The 14,977-nt window shown below is 38.1% G+C and overlaps 1 protein-coding gene across 2 annotated transcripts; it reads right to left on the bottom strand.

Annotated features, from left to right (window-relative positions):
• Positions 1-811: 811 nt before the first annotated feature.
• Positions 812-3,689, bottom strand: LOC149038990 (uncharacterized). 2 transcript variants are annotated; one of them, XM_089183601.1, is made up of 3 exons: positions 3,360-3,689; positions 2,663-2,800; positions 812-1,608 (listed from the first exon to the last, which is right to left on the bottom strand). In XM_089183601.1, exons 1-3 carry the CDS (start codon positions 3,670-3,672, stop codon positions 1,139-1,141), a joined length of 921 nt encoding a protein of 306 aa, XP_089039727.1. In that variant the 5' UTR covers positions 3,673-3,689; the 3' UTR covers positions 812-1,138. The 2 variants fall into 2 exon arrangements, with proteins under 2 accessions (XP_089039727.1, XP_089039729.1); XM_089183603.1 differs by lacking the exon at positions 2,663-2,800 and having other exon boundaries at positions 3,360-3,687.
• Positions 3,690-14,977: the final 11,288 nt, after the last annotated feature.

The raw sequence follows: 14,977 nt of genomic DNA, 5'->3' as shown, positions 1-14,977 counted from the left end.
TTAGATGTTTGCGAGGGAGATAGTTGGTTAAGTTCAGTGGTTTATTAATTTACTTAAGTGTAGTTTATTTTCCCAAAAGAAAACAAAAGGAATTACGAATATCCATGCGGAATAACAGTATTAAGTGGCCCCTAAAGGCCATTAAGTGGTGATAATATTCATCATGAAATACCTTGTTTATTTAACTCTATGCTCTTAATTGCATATGGATCAGGAGTAAGACCAATCATCAAGCCCGTGGTAATCAGCGTATTGTAAAGCCCGAAATAATATTATTTAGCTGTGGTTTTTACACTTCAAGCGGCTACAATTTGGTCCAAAAAAGGTTTAGATTCTTAGGGTTCGAGCCAATAGTAAAATAATTTTAGAATCCATTGATTTTTTTCATGACGTTGATTCTTTGTTTCATATTTAGCCGAGTTGGCGGTAACAGGTTACGGAATTGTCCCGTTCTGTGTCATCCCGTTCTTTGTTGTACCGTTCTGTGTCATCCCGTTCTTTGTTGTACCGTTCTGTGTCATCCCGTTCTGTGTCATCCCGTTCTTTGTTGTACCGTTCTGTGTCATCCCGTTCTTTGTTGTCCCGTTCTGTGTCATCCCGTTCTTTGTTGTACCGTTCTGTCTGTAATCAAAACTGTAACAAATTTGAAGAATTCCTCAAAAGCCCGACTCGAGCACCGATAGGACAGTTTTTAGGAAGTTGTTGATCAATGGGTTTTGAGGTTTTATTGATTCATGGGAGTGAGAAGAATGTTTTTGGGAGGGTGTTTGTCTTGTTCTTTGTTTTCTCTTAATTGTTCATGACTTCCCTGTTTTTTTTTTCGCTTTCTTCTTCTTTTTCTTTTATTTTTTAATCGAGGTTCAGTTCAAAAACCCACGATAAATAAGCACTTATTTGAATTAATTTTGTCGGGTCTAGAACAAAGATATAGCAGTCCTCAAATAGTGAAACAAAAGATGAAAAGGTCTTAAAACTAATTTCTTGATTTTCTCTCCGTCTTGTTTAAATCGTAAGTTTTCTTTCTTAAAATGTAACTGTTTACTGTGTTAGTATACATGACAAGCGTTGGTTCATAATCTAATTTCTCTTTTTAAGTCAGTTTTGAAATCAACGAAGGCAAGGTCTTCAATGGGCAAACTCACACATAAAATGCATATACATCAACACAAGTTTTCCCACTGTTGTCCTCTTCGTAACGATCCACCATATCCGGTCCGTACCAAATCTGCATCTCTTGATTGTTCGAAACAGACAGTGGATTGACGAGGGTACGAAAAACGAGCTCAGTTGACTTATGATGATATCCAGGAAGACTGTAAAAGTGGGGTTTTTCTTCTGGTCCTCCGAAATCCTTCAGGTCGTAAGCAGGCGGCAAGACAGGTTTCTTATCGACATCCGTGATGATTGTCGTCAAGTCTCCTTGGTATTGTGAATGAGTGCAACTCCAGTAGGATGCACTCCACTTAGGGTTGCATTTCACCCATCCTGACCTGTGAATAAGCTTCATTGTCTTCACTCGTCCACTTTTTGTCATTTTGAAGGCGCCATACTCGTTATCTTTGGCTCCAAAGCAGACAGGTACTTCACCATTTATTTTTTGCCAGCCCTCTGAAATAGTGTAATACACTAATAATTTAGGTAGTGAGTCTTGACAGTTTTATTTTATGTTGTTAATGGTAACTAAAAGTCATTTGCGAGATATGTTCCAGTGATAAAAGGGGTAACTGAATAATTAATTCAGTGGTTGTCCAACTCATTGAACGATCAAAACAATTTCGTGTGAGGGAGAGAATAATTCATGTCTAATTCACTCATCCTTCTCCGGGTTTGTTTATCTTTCAGCGTTATCACCAAAACAAAGCCATTATCATTGCTCCTAACTCTTTTTGCAGAACACCGCGGCGAGATTAAAATTTTAAAAAATACCTTTGTCGGAAAGTAACAACACATCAATTCACCTTTTGGGCTTTAGATTAGTAAACAAACCCCGAAAGTTCGGACATTGAGTCGAGCTCGCAGCATATGTGTCCAAACTTCGGCTTTGGAAATTTTTCTTAAATAACTTCCCACTTTCAAGAAGCGTCTCTTCGTTCAAAATTGACATCTTTCTTTTGGCATTTATTTGATCGTTTATTAAGCAAGTTGTCATTTCGCTTCCGTTGAAGCAGATGCGAAGAATGTTACAGGAAGCGTTGCGGCATGGAATAATCGAACTAGTTCTGCTTACAGTGATGTATCTGATCAGGTGTTTTCAGGGTGTTTAGTGCGTAGATTGTAAGATAAATCCCCGTCCGACAGGAAATTAGTGCCCACGAATCGCTGTAGGACGTGAGGAAGCCTTCATTCCCAAAAAATAAAACCGATTTCAACTCTATGAACGCGTACGATTGCAGTTGTTTAGTAAATGTATACCTAAACATAATGGTTACGACAAAGAGATGAGCTTATGGCACTTGAAAAACGATTCACGATACCTCGAGAAAAATTTCCAAGGCCTAAGTTTGGACACATGTGCTGCGAGCTCGACTCAATGTCTGAACTTTCGGGGTTTGTTGACATCAAAAGTCACGTGATACTACACGTGAAATATAAAGCCCAAAAGGTGAATTTAAGGAGGCAGTGGAAGGATGATTGAGTCCACCAATGTAGTAAAACAATTTACCTTTACAATAAGCCTTGATGACCTCGCCATTCTCTTCAGAGTAAATCCAGTGTATTCCGTCAATCATCTCTTCGCCTTCACTCGCTTTGATCTCACCGCAGGTATCCGCTGGAAGTTCTTTGATGGATCCGAGGGGAACTGCGTCGGTAAAAACGAATTACAAATAGGTAGTTTACACCATCATGCAATTCAATACCTCCTGGTATGACTTGAGCATCTGATTTTTTTTGGCATGGAAATAACAAGGTAAAGAAGAAAGCTTCCCCCTTTGCTAACCATGTAAAAGCAAAAAGAAATGAAAACTGTGCTACAGTAATTCTATTTGATTATGAAGTAGAAATAAGATGAAAGGAAACAACAATGAAAGAGAGAAACTAACCACCTTTTCAGTTTCATTACGACACCATTGTCAAGGTTACTAAGGAAATGTTTTTTGACTTCGTTCCTGAGTTTAAATACTTCTTACAACTTAACTTGACAATGGCTTGGAGTTGGTTATTCAAAAACCTTTTCTAACGATGAAGCAATCATTGAATTAACACCTTCCAAAGGGCAGTCATAAAAATATGTATCTTAAATTCTGTAGATGCCTGAAATCTGACTTTTCTGCAATTGTGATTGAAATATGACGAATTAAAACCTTTCCATACTGAGAAAAGGGTAGGCTAAAACCATTGCAGAACAGTAAAGGGGGTACCTCTATTTTGGGAGAGTTTCATATAAAATCTCCTCTGATCTGGCATAAAATCTTCCGGTGTTGCTTCCTTTGTACGATTGTTCAGTTCACAGATCTTTTGAGCAATCACAAAATTGTAGCTCTGACACGTGACTTCTTCCTCACACCGGAAATAACACATTTCAGGCAAACCAACCCGATACGTCTTAAATGTATGACCTCTGAGGAACATCCCACCAATAGAGTGTTCCCCTGTATGACATTGGCTACTGGCGTTGAGGATACCAATCCGGGACATCAGAAACATGATTATCAGCGACAACTTTGGAGTCATTGTAAGGTTACACTCGCTGCCCTTAAAATGACAAAGGCAAGCTATCACTTTCGAGATTACGACCGGTTACGAGGAGAGAATCTTTTTTTAAATTGAAAACTTCTTGAACACACAAGGTTAGGTGGGTGGTAGGATGGAGCAATAGCCGTTTAGAAAACGCACTCACATGTGCGCGCCTAACCCATCGTATTTGTTAAAGTTTTATAGTCATAGACATTACCTTTGCAATTTCCTAAACAGCTTATGAGGTGATTTGTTAAGAAAAAGCCAGAGTCATTTATTCGCTTAAAACTGGTTTGTTTGCGCATTTCAAATACTGATGAAATTAATTTCGGAGATGTTTTCCGACAATGACCCTCAGAAAGGTGTCACTGATTTTCTGGAGAGGGCGTACCTTTTTATTTCTTTTTCCTACATCCTCGTAAGGTTTGGTATTCTAGTTGTAATATTTCCTTCTACAAAAGAGGCCTTAACTTTACAACCAAAGCAAAATGAAACAGGGGCTTAAAATATGTTTTCGCAGGTATCGGCCGCTTTCCAGCCAATTCCAGCGAAGTTACGTTAAGTAGGTCACCCTTTCATGAAATTTATTTTCTTAAGGAGAAAGAGACGAAAATGTTTTCTTTTAGTGGTTAGGTTTTGGAATCCTCCTCCCTTTTTCAATTTTTTCCGTTTAAGGGTGCCTTTAATTGATTCCTTATAAGCATTTTTTTGGTTTAAAATTATTAAATTTGACATATAGTTAAGAACGAAAGCTAATTCCTGATAGAAAAGTTCTAGAGAAGTTAGTTTCCGTCATTCTAATGAAATACTACATTACAATGCACATATTGCGATCGTGATAGCTGGCGGCGAATTTCAATTAACATGAATAGGGACAGGAACTTGTCAAAACGCAGCGAACATTTAATGGCATCCAAAAACAGTTTTTTTTCTTTTTATCTTAAAAGCGACAAATATATTTGCCTCAGTTCTCGCAGATGGAACAGCGAAGAGACTATCTTCGCCCTTAAGCTTTCTGAGTGAAGATCATCCCTCTATTATGATACCATCACCTGCTTCTCCTGTTCACCACAAGAAAACATAAACTGCCTTGGGGGTCGTTTAGCTCGGTCAGAGAGATGAAAAGAGTCTTTTAAAGATTACCTAACAGTCCTAACAAAATGTATGACTTATAAAACTATCCTGGCTCGTAATTTTGAGACACCTAATCATGGAAAAACTTTATATGGCTAATTTATCTTCTTTTCGTTAGGTCCAATGATGGTTTCCCTTTTTTCAACAGCCAGTACTTATTTTCTCCAACAATTCTTACATACGAACTGCATGGACTAAACCGGAATATCAAGTTTTAGAATCCTGCAAGAGAGTCTCAGTGGGAGAGACCGTTAGCTTTAAAACGGAAAAGAAAATTTCGTCTTTAGACGTAAAACTGACAAATTAAAACCGTTGGTCGTGAAAAAGGTAACCGTAAGATTTTTTCATTCAATCACAACGGAGAAAAATGAAACGTTACCGTAAATTAGCCAAAAATTTAACCGTTAGCCGTAAGAGTCATCACCTCATTAAAAGCTTTCTGTAATGAAAATCGCGTTCAGAGACAGGGGACTTTTAGCTTGCTCAAATCCACTTCTATGATTATTTTGAAAATTTCTTACGGCATCTTGAATCTTCAGATAACGAAGTATGTAGAAAGCATGTATGGAAAAGCTTACTTAAAGAAATAAAACAGGGAACTTTTCAGACGATCTTCAAAATGAAAAAAATAATTTTACCTTACCTCAACGTATCTCAACATCCTTACCTGAAGAATAACTTTAAAGTTATTAGGGGGTTGTTCTTAGAGTCGACAGGCGCTGTTACTTGTTACCACTGTTCGCCGAATGTCTAGCTAAAATGTAAAAGTCAGTTTTGTTCGCTAGTAGTCGTGGGCGTTTGTTAATGAAAAAATTTCACTAAAATAAAACTAGATCTAAATTTCTTCCTGTTTTCGTTGTCTTCATTTTTTATTAAAACCCTTAATAATATACTTGATAAAATTACGCGCGTCTGATTGGCTGATTTCATGTGACACGAATGCAAATTACAACAGCGCTAAAAACTTTCCACCTACACTGTTTAGATTAAATATGAGTTACACACAAAGAAATTGCCAAACTTACATTTAGAATAAATATGCATATGGAAACCTCTTTGATGAGCACGACATGAGACTAGCACTTTTTACCTCATTGAAAACAATAGTTGTGAGGTTTCTGCTGGTCTCACCGATGTAGGAGGCGTGGCAGTCGGAGCAATTGATCTTGTATACTGCTCCTTGTCTGTTCCTCGGTTCGTCTTTGTCTTTGATGTTAGTCAGTAACTGACGTAGTGTGATCATAGGTTTGTGAGCGACGCGGATATTGAATAGTTGTAGGATGCGCGAGATTTTTTCAGATATGCCCTTTATGTATGGTATAGTTGCTGTGGTCGTAGGAGTTGCGTTGTCGTTAGCTTCGGTAGTAGTAGTAGGTCTGTGAGTGTTACGTTGGATGAAGTCTGTCGACAAGTCCGTCGGCAAGTCGATTAGATAAGAAGACTTTACCTATATCCATCTTAGATACCACCGAAGAAGTTGACGTGAATACTAAGAAAAATCTAAGAAGTAATGCCAACATAAAAGTACCAAAATTCAATACATATTACATGAAAAACAGTTTTTCCAGAAGAGGACCTATCGTTTTTAACACACTTCTCCAAGAATCAAATTTAAGAAATATAACCATTAAGCAGCTCTCCTCGTTAGCCTACAAATCAAAGGCACTTTTAAATTTGAACTTTAATTCCATTTCTCCACAGACAGTGAATTTTAAGGACCCCAATTTTAAATATTTTTAGATCTTCTAATTTTGATAGGCTACTTTAATTATTGTATTTTACTACATTTCATTTTATTCCATTTTACGCACGACCCCACAAGCGTGTAGTCGCTTTAACAATTATCGTGTTTAAATAAAGTCTTTGATTGATTGATTGATTGATTGGGCGCTTTGCTCGATGTTCTGCATCACAATTTCTGCTACAACAACAGACTGTAGATACATTTACTGTATTACGTTCTCTTGGACGACAGAGCGAAAGACTTGCGAACGACTACATCACCTACGTTAGCACTGTCAGACGAATACGACAACAACTCTGGTTTAATCACCGCTGTAAATTTTCTCCCTTGCAGAGACAACATATCTGTCTAGCATTAAATCTCTCCTTAACACCGTACCCGACAAAGCAAAATTAGAGGCTTGTTTAAGCCACAAAAGGTCCTAAATGTAGGGTGGACTTACATTGTTTAACGACTTAACCATTCTTCACTAGCACTGAATTTCACTGTCTCGCGATAAAAATCTTTCTTTCATATGGATTGGATGAAGACCACCACAAATTAATTATCCAATCTACAAGTGGACAATTCTTTGCTCTGTTCCTAGGAATGGACAATGTTTCTCATGATATTAAATTTGCATTTTATTCTAATGTTCTCATTTTGTGCTCAACCACTCGAAATGTGTATTTAACTCAAGAGATGAAATCTTAATTATATCTGCAACGATTGGAAAGAGCTAAAAATACACATGTGGTAATGTTTGAAATCATGCACGACCCTTTGCAATGATAAAAACGAAAACTTTCTTATAGATCAGCCGCTCTGTTCTAAAGTGGTGTTATATTATTCTAAAAAGTCTTTATTGATAATGGAACTAGCACCCGATTTCACCGGCTCTACTCGAAATTATGCTTTCATATCCTGTAGAAGAAGCTCATGATAAATCATTAATTTGATAACTTAATCTTGATGTCCTCATCATAATATTGGAAAAATTCTGGAATAGATTTCTCTGAGCAAGAACTGCACTTTTGTATTCGCATCTACATTGTACTGAATGGGAGCTTGAGAACCCAAACTTATCAGGGTAAATCCCAAGCAAAACTCAAAAGCAATTGCGTTTTTATAAAAACTGTTCCTATCAGGCAACAATTCAATGCTGTTCATGTGTTCTCATTAGTTGATTCTAAAATTCTAAATACTTCAAGCATTTTCTAATTATCAATTCATGATAAACTGCACTATTCCAATAGATTGGAAAGGGCCCGAAACTGACAATAAAATCACACGTTGAAATCAAAACCATTTTTAAGTTAGCCAAAATATGCATGTAATCTGGCAATTCCATTTACGTGATGTCTTAATTCTAGGTTTAATATTCAAATTGTAACCCAAGATGAAATATGTTTCGTCTGCTTAGAAATATCCCAACATTAATATTTTACGGTACAATGTTTTGCTGTGTGATCATTATTACTGAATCGGTAGTATCCTCGCAAAAGTTATAGAAACTTGAATGCAAGCTCTCGATTTCAACTTGTGAAGCAACATTGTGACACTGGCATGAACAGATTTATATTTGCTCCTATTATGCAACAGTTCCACTCAGGTTTTTGGCTGATGTCTTTCATGTCCAATTGTGTAATCTATTTTTTATCTTGTTAAGGCAATTGTCGGCAAAAGTGTAAACATTTTCCTTGCCTACTGCTGTGCATATAGGCTTGATTACGAATCTCTGAGAAGGATGTATGGCATGCGAACAGTTTTCCTCGAATGTTGTCAACTTGGACGGCCTCCAAATTGATTGAGTAGTCTTTATGGTCTTACTGTAAAGAAAACATCGATCATCTTTGACATACTGAAGCAAAAATATTGAAGGTCACTTCAGGACAATTCCAAACGTAGCTTTATGTAGTAAGGTTTTGACAACGTCACACTGAGGCCGTATAACCACAATTTCGGGTTATGCTTTTTTCATTTCCCGTTTCATTATATAGCAGAAATGATTAGTCATAAGAAAAATTCCTACAGGCAGCAAGCAGAAAAATAAAGTTTTCCACTACGTGGTAAACTTCCCTTTTTGTGGTAAACTTTCCCTTCTTCCCTTTGTTTACAATCTGGTTGCTATGGTGCCTGATCATAAGCCAAATTTATATCACGTCCCGTAGATCCGTGTCACCCACGCAAAGTTCAAAACACGCAAACGAGTGGGCGCAATGTAAGGAACTACGGATAAACATGACAAACTAACGCCTCATGTTGTGTTACACAGGAAGTGTTTGTTCAGGTGCAACAATGTGTGGAAGTGAGCAAAGAAACTACTTGTTATTTTGCTCGCTTGAGAGGGATGCTACAAATTAGAACTGTGGCGGAATCGTTCTTCAGACCGATATTTACTTTGAACTAAATCACTAAATCAGTGTGCGAGGCTTCTAACGGCTGAGTTACTCCAACTACCTAACTAAAAGCAGAAGCAACTTGAATCTCGACATACCTAGGAAAATTAACACGTTTTTGATTGTGCCGAGAGTATTTTGTGGTCGATTTCTGGAAACCGAGGCAATGAAATAAACGTTGTTATGTAACCTACAGGGACCAACAACTGTGTCGTAAGTGCAACTGTACAGCAGTAACAGAACTAGAGAAACAAATAAACAAAGTAGTTCTGAAAAACAAATGCTTTTCATTTGACACTAATACGAGACTGAGATAAAAATAGAGTCTCCCTCGAAGATTTCAACCCTAAGGGTTCTTTAGTAACAAACTTCCTGCATACCGCTAGGATGAGCGTTGTCGCAAAGTCGTATGTTTAAATAGATCAGAACAGGCTTTGGGGGTCGTTTTGTCAATGGAGGATAAAGTTTCGATATGACTACATTCCTTGGGTCAACAATCATTGGCTAGAAGGCTGGAGGCAACGAATTGTCTTCCAAACTTTGCAGGAGAAGTCCAAGTATTATGTATCAATTTAGTAATTACCTAGACCAACCTGAAGGTTGGCAAGCATGGACGAAGGCTGTAAAGATCATCTGAACACTTCCACAAGTTGATTATTTTTAAGTGCTAATCTTAGTATCAACAAAAATGGGATTTCACTTCGTATAACCCTTTCAACTTCCAAGTCAGTAAGTTTCCCTTAGGAAGTCTCCTCGCTAAAACTAGCCGTTATGCAAAGAATCATGTGAATAGGCTAACACTACAGCTAAACGGAATTCTGATGAATTTTTCCTACACATTCCCATGTGCATCACAAATAGCGTCAGACAAAGACGACCCGCTTCAAGCAAAAAGTATTAATTATTAATACAATGATCGAAAAAAGAGCCTCCTTCACGGCGAACTCTTTCGTGTGTCAGTAGAGCTGCATGGAGAAATATGTAAGGTCTTGGGTTTCGGGTCGAGTGAATCATGAAAGCTGTTATCCGGATTGATGAGAAACGGGACACAACTTTAACAAATAAGGCACGTTCCTTCGAACTGCTCTTCATCTGGGCGTCAACTTTTCTGGCTGTTCAAGCCTTTTTGTTTGATTTGTTTGAGGGTCGGAATTTACTCTGAGTTTACTTGCTGTAGCTTTAAGTCATTGAATCGATGAGTTGATTGATGAAATTTGAGGCGCTTCCATTTCATGCTAACAGACAGCTACAATTTTACATTACAGACAGAAAAAGATAAAAAAAGAATAGCGTGAGATATTATAATTTCAAATTTTTAATTGCGGTAACATTTTTTTCTGGAGAGATCGAGTCGTTTTGTCTTTGATTTTAAAGTCACCTGAGTACAACGTGAAAAGTGAAATGTCTTATTTGCTCTTGTGTGGCCACAGAGGAAGCTTTAGGGAGAAATATTCCTTGGTTTTTTATCGATAATTGCAGTTGCAGAGGTGACTAACAAAAACTATGCCACGAACCAGGAAAGAAGTCAATTGCTTTCTTCTACAATTAGTTTTCCGCAGTTTGGGAGAGTTTGAATAGAGAAACCGGAACCACGTCAATTGTCCTTTGCAAGGAGACGTGCACCTAGGATTGCCTCAGCAATATAGAGGGCAGAAGATGTACGGAAACGTCAAACCTGATCATAACCACATGTCCATGGGAATTAGACGGAGATTTTCAGAAAGATTAACGCTTGAGGCCATCAATGGAAACTGTTTGTACTGCAAAAACTTAGGTTTCTGTCTTAGTGGCTTCCAATTAGAATTTCGAGGTGTGTACAATTTTTTTGCTTTATATTTGTTCTTGCTGGTGAACATCATGTTGAAAGAAACATTAGTAACTTGGACACATTTGTTGAAAAATACGTCAAGTGGGGGAACACCGCCTGTACATCAATATCAGCATCTATTGACATTTATCTCTGGGAATGCACTATGTAAAACCCCTACGCGATGCAAATAAATTGCATCGGGTCCTCTTGGCCCTCTTGCTGTGGGTCACTTTCTAAAAGCTCCTCTAAGGGTGAGTCGGTCTGGTTCCGCCTCGCCCAGTGCTACACGGCTGTTAGGCCGATGGTAAACTGAGATTCTTTACGTTATCATTTACATCTCCATGATTGCTAAAATAGTCTTCCTGTGCTGTTCTGAATCTATATAAGTCGTATTTTTGCAGTCAACATTGCTAAACAAAACGAGCGTGCAGCACTGATCACATCGACGGTACGATCCAGTTTCAAGTTCCCACCTCAGAGATTACCATCGGATTATTCAACTGAACTCGTGCGAACACATTACGATCACTGTTAACGATCCCCATACCAATCGGCATCGAAGGCAGAGCAGGCGAGAAAAATTCAATAACCAAACAGGTTCCGACAATTTACGCCAAGTATAAAAGCCTGGAGACGAGCAAGTTTCAAAGGATTAATAGAAGAAGAGAACACCTTCGCGTCGACGAAGAGGAGAGAAGAATGGGTTTTAAAACTATCTTTATGGTGAGTTTTTCAATTGTTCAAACTACACTCATAGCTAAATTCATTTTAGTCACAAGAAATGTCGGTTTATGGCTCATTTGAAGGTAGATAATTTTGTTTAGGGAACGTGGTCGAGTGATTTTGGGTGTGCTTGAACAAGAGATAAACTCTCGGCTTGAAATATTTCCTTTCCTGGTAATTATATGTTCAACATCATATACAAGCAAGTGTTTTTTTTCTTATGAGTAGTACCACTCCTTAATCTATTGCAATTTGAAAATAGACAAACGAAAAACGTCCTATTAAGAATTGAACGGTAGATCTAACCAAGTATATATGTTCTGACAATTTTCGTTGAATCACTGAATAAATTGTGGAATGAGTCCTACATTTTCTGAACGCACTGACATTAGTACTTAAATGAAGCTTGTCATTTTCGGTACAATTTTGCAGAAAAGGAATGTTGATAAAATTGCTTTCATACTTGTAGATCAAGATTTTCCTTCTTTACCTCAGTCCATCGCAGCCTATCAATTGGTACAAAGTTTCCTTCTCAACAAAGTATGTTCAAGTCCTGTTAGAGTCCCTGAGTTGCCAGAAAACCAGGCTTTAGCAGATCTAAAGAATGGCAGTGAATCTACAGGTGCGCTGTCCGATAAACTGTCTTCTTTACTTGAACTGCACGAAGAAGATAGGCAAAGGAGCAGTACAGAAAACCATCCTCTCCTCTCACGAGTTTCTCGCTCACTGAACCCCTGCGAGGAAAAGAGAGTCCGAAAGTGGAATCATTGTCTCGAAAGATATATCATTGAGGTTCATTGCAAGAAGCATAGTGTTGGTTGTTATTCACCGGGCAATATTCCACCGAAATGCAAGAAAAATTTCAAAATCGTTTTTGGTTCAAGTGGTTCTTGTACAATGGCTTCGAATTGCACGTGCGCGGCGTGACGCAATTTTTGAAACCATTGCACAGGGCCGTTTCTGAGCTCGCCCATCGTAACTATTGATTATGTGATATATGTAGTCGTTATAGACATAAGTTATGCTGATTTACCTTTTGAACGAATCAAATAAATTATATCTTAATCGTAAACAACAGCCATTGTAAATCGTGATCACCTCGACCGGCATAGTGTACTCCTGAAAAGGAATGGTGATGCTGACTGTTTCGAAAACTTGGGAGGAAGTGATAAACAGAGTCATGACTTCTTACTTCCGCTAAGGAAGTTAAAAACGTCTAACTTTGTCACCTACAGCAATCCATCTACCAGGACAACCCTCGCCCTGATGATCAGACTACGCAATAAACTTGATCTTTTCAGATGTACTTTCAAGTTTGTCGAGATTTCAAATAAACGATAACAAGCTTATTTCGAAGTGCAGCATTCGTGGAGAGTTAGCACCTTAAAAACATTAGGTATAGTAATGGGGGTAAATAGTAACGTCACCCATTGTTTATCTTTCAATGGTTTAAGTTACAGTTATTTGTTTACGAGATGACCGCCAGAAATTTCCGGTCTACCGGCTACGGGTTTTGCATCTTGGAAAAACATTTGATCGATATTTCTTTGATTCTATTCTGATCGTCGCCATAATTAATCATCTTTGTTTCTCTCTAGTTCATTTAGAGTTGTTAGTTGTACGTCACCCCAAATAAATACTACCATAAATTTAAAGAGGATCCTTTCAACGTTTAAGTTGATGGCCTGATATCTTTCAATATTATCAGAACAATGATTGATTCATTTTTAATTTCGCAATTTACTTTCTGTTTACCCCTCTTTTTTATCCTCTGGGTTCCCTCTGGCACTGGTGCATCATTTTTTTGTATTAACCGGTTTTAAACGGCTTTTGGTCTCTGCAATGTATTAAGGGAGGCGTAAAGACCAAAATTTAAGCCAAGGTCAGAAATAGCGAAGACCAACTGTTCATGTTCTCCATATCACAACTTGAAAGGTACACAGATTTTCGACGGCGTCTCAAAACTCCTCAAGTGTTCGTATGAGACCATGTAAACTCGAAAAAAAAATTCCTCCACGAATTAAATAGATGAATGAGCTGAATACAGATAACATATCGCCATCTTAGGCCTTGTTGATAAGCCAGCTTATTTTTAGTCGTCAGAACCGTAACGCCAACAAAAGTGCAAATTCTTTATTGTTGCCTAATTTTAAGCATATCTGCCCTCGTTAAGATTAACATCCGGCTTAATAGGTAGGTAGACTTCCTGTTGAATCGTTTCACCGAAAACCATTAGAGTCTCCCGCAAAACCGCGAATATAGTACATTTGTATTACTTCATGATATGATCACCATGGACGTTGTTTTTCAAACAGGCTTTGACTAAGGAAATCCAGTTTATCAGGAGTAAGACATCGCAGAACTCAGTGCCCTCACAGCGTACGAGGGTCATTTAAAGCGGAAAGGCTAGCTTTGGCAGAGAGCTTTAGTCAAGCCACAAGGGAGTTATATTTTTTCGGGATCTTTGAAGCCAACAGCAGATATTTTGGGGTGTATAAGATTCTATGGAAGCAGTGTGCTAATGTTGTACACCGCATGGGGAAAGAGATTGTTTGAATTCATTCTTTGCTTCAATCTCTCTCCTTTGAGTTATTGAGGAGAATAGACGGCTGATTTTAGAATAAAAGTTACAAGAAGAATGATAATCATCTCGTCACTAAACAAACTAAGAAAAACATTTTTATTTGTATACGATTAAAAATCAACATCGATGTTAATCTATAGAAGCAAAAGAGCATTTCTGCTTTCATCTGGAATCCCTGTACAAAACGTATCACTACGGTGAGTCAGCTTTTATCATCATGTTACATGTCTTACGGCACTGCTAAGAAATACACACAACTTTGATTACTTATGAAGTTTAAAAAGATGAGAGTGAGTTCTTTTGTAAACAAATATCATTTTTCAAAACTCTCACCGATAACCTTCATTATTGACATCTGCATCCCGTAACATGTACTTTTCCGCACCCATTATAGTACTTCCGTATCCGTATTCCCCCGGAGTGTGGTGAAGGGTAGGACCCGTCAATCAAATAGACGCTTGTATCCCCACAAGTGACATTGAATACCATCATACCGTCACAAATAGCAACTGACATGTTGAACTTGACGCACGAATGGGTATCGCGAATGACACGGTGGTGGAATCGATTCAAGCAGTTCTTCCCGCTTCCGTCACGATGATCGTTTGGGCTGATGTCACGACGTAACGCTTTACTTTCTTCAAAGCCGCCACCAACCTGGTCAAGGTCACGATAGACGAAGTCTTCTTTTTGTTGAACTGGGTCATCAAAACGGCGGAAATGGAGTAATCCTTACCGTTTGGATGAAAAGTAAGAAAAGAGCGAATGTGGTCGGTATCTAAACGGAAGAAAACAAAAATTTTGGGTTGCTCACGTAGGTTATTCTATTTTGGTACACCAGTTCTTTGATGAATACTCTCAGAAGTAACGTAAACAGTGTTAAACACTGTGATTGGATGTAATAGGTGTGTTGAGACAAGGTGTCGTTT

The sequence above is a fragment of the Pocillopora damicornis genome, chromosome 10 (assembly GCF_964200805.1).
Source record: "Pocillopora damicornis chromosome 10, jaPocDami1.2, whole genome shotgun sequence".
NCBI lineage: Eukaryota > Metazoa > Cnidaria > Anthozoa > Scleractinia > Pocilloporidae > Pocillopora > Pocillopora damicornis.
The sequence above is the reverse complement of the archived record's forward strand: the minus strand, read 5'-3'. Positions and strand labels throughout refer to the sequence as shown.

Excerpts from the sequence above, each read along its gene's own strand:
- LOC149038990 (XM_089183601.1), bottom strand. The coding sequence starts at position 3,672 with ATGACTCCAAAGTTGTCGCTGATAATCATGTTTCTGATGTCCCGGATT. Across the intron at positions 2,801-3,359 it reads GAAACTCTCCCAAAATAGAG|TTCCCCTCGGATCCATCAAA; the intron begins GTACCCCCTTTA and ends TTACCGACGCAG. Across the intron at positions 1,609-2,662 it reads CATCAAGGCTTATTGTAAAG|AGGGCTGGCAAAAAATAAAT; the intron begins GTAAATTGTTTT and ends ACACTATTTCAG.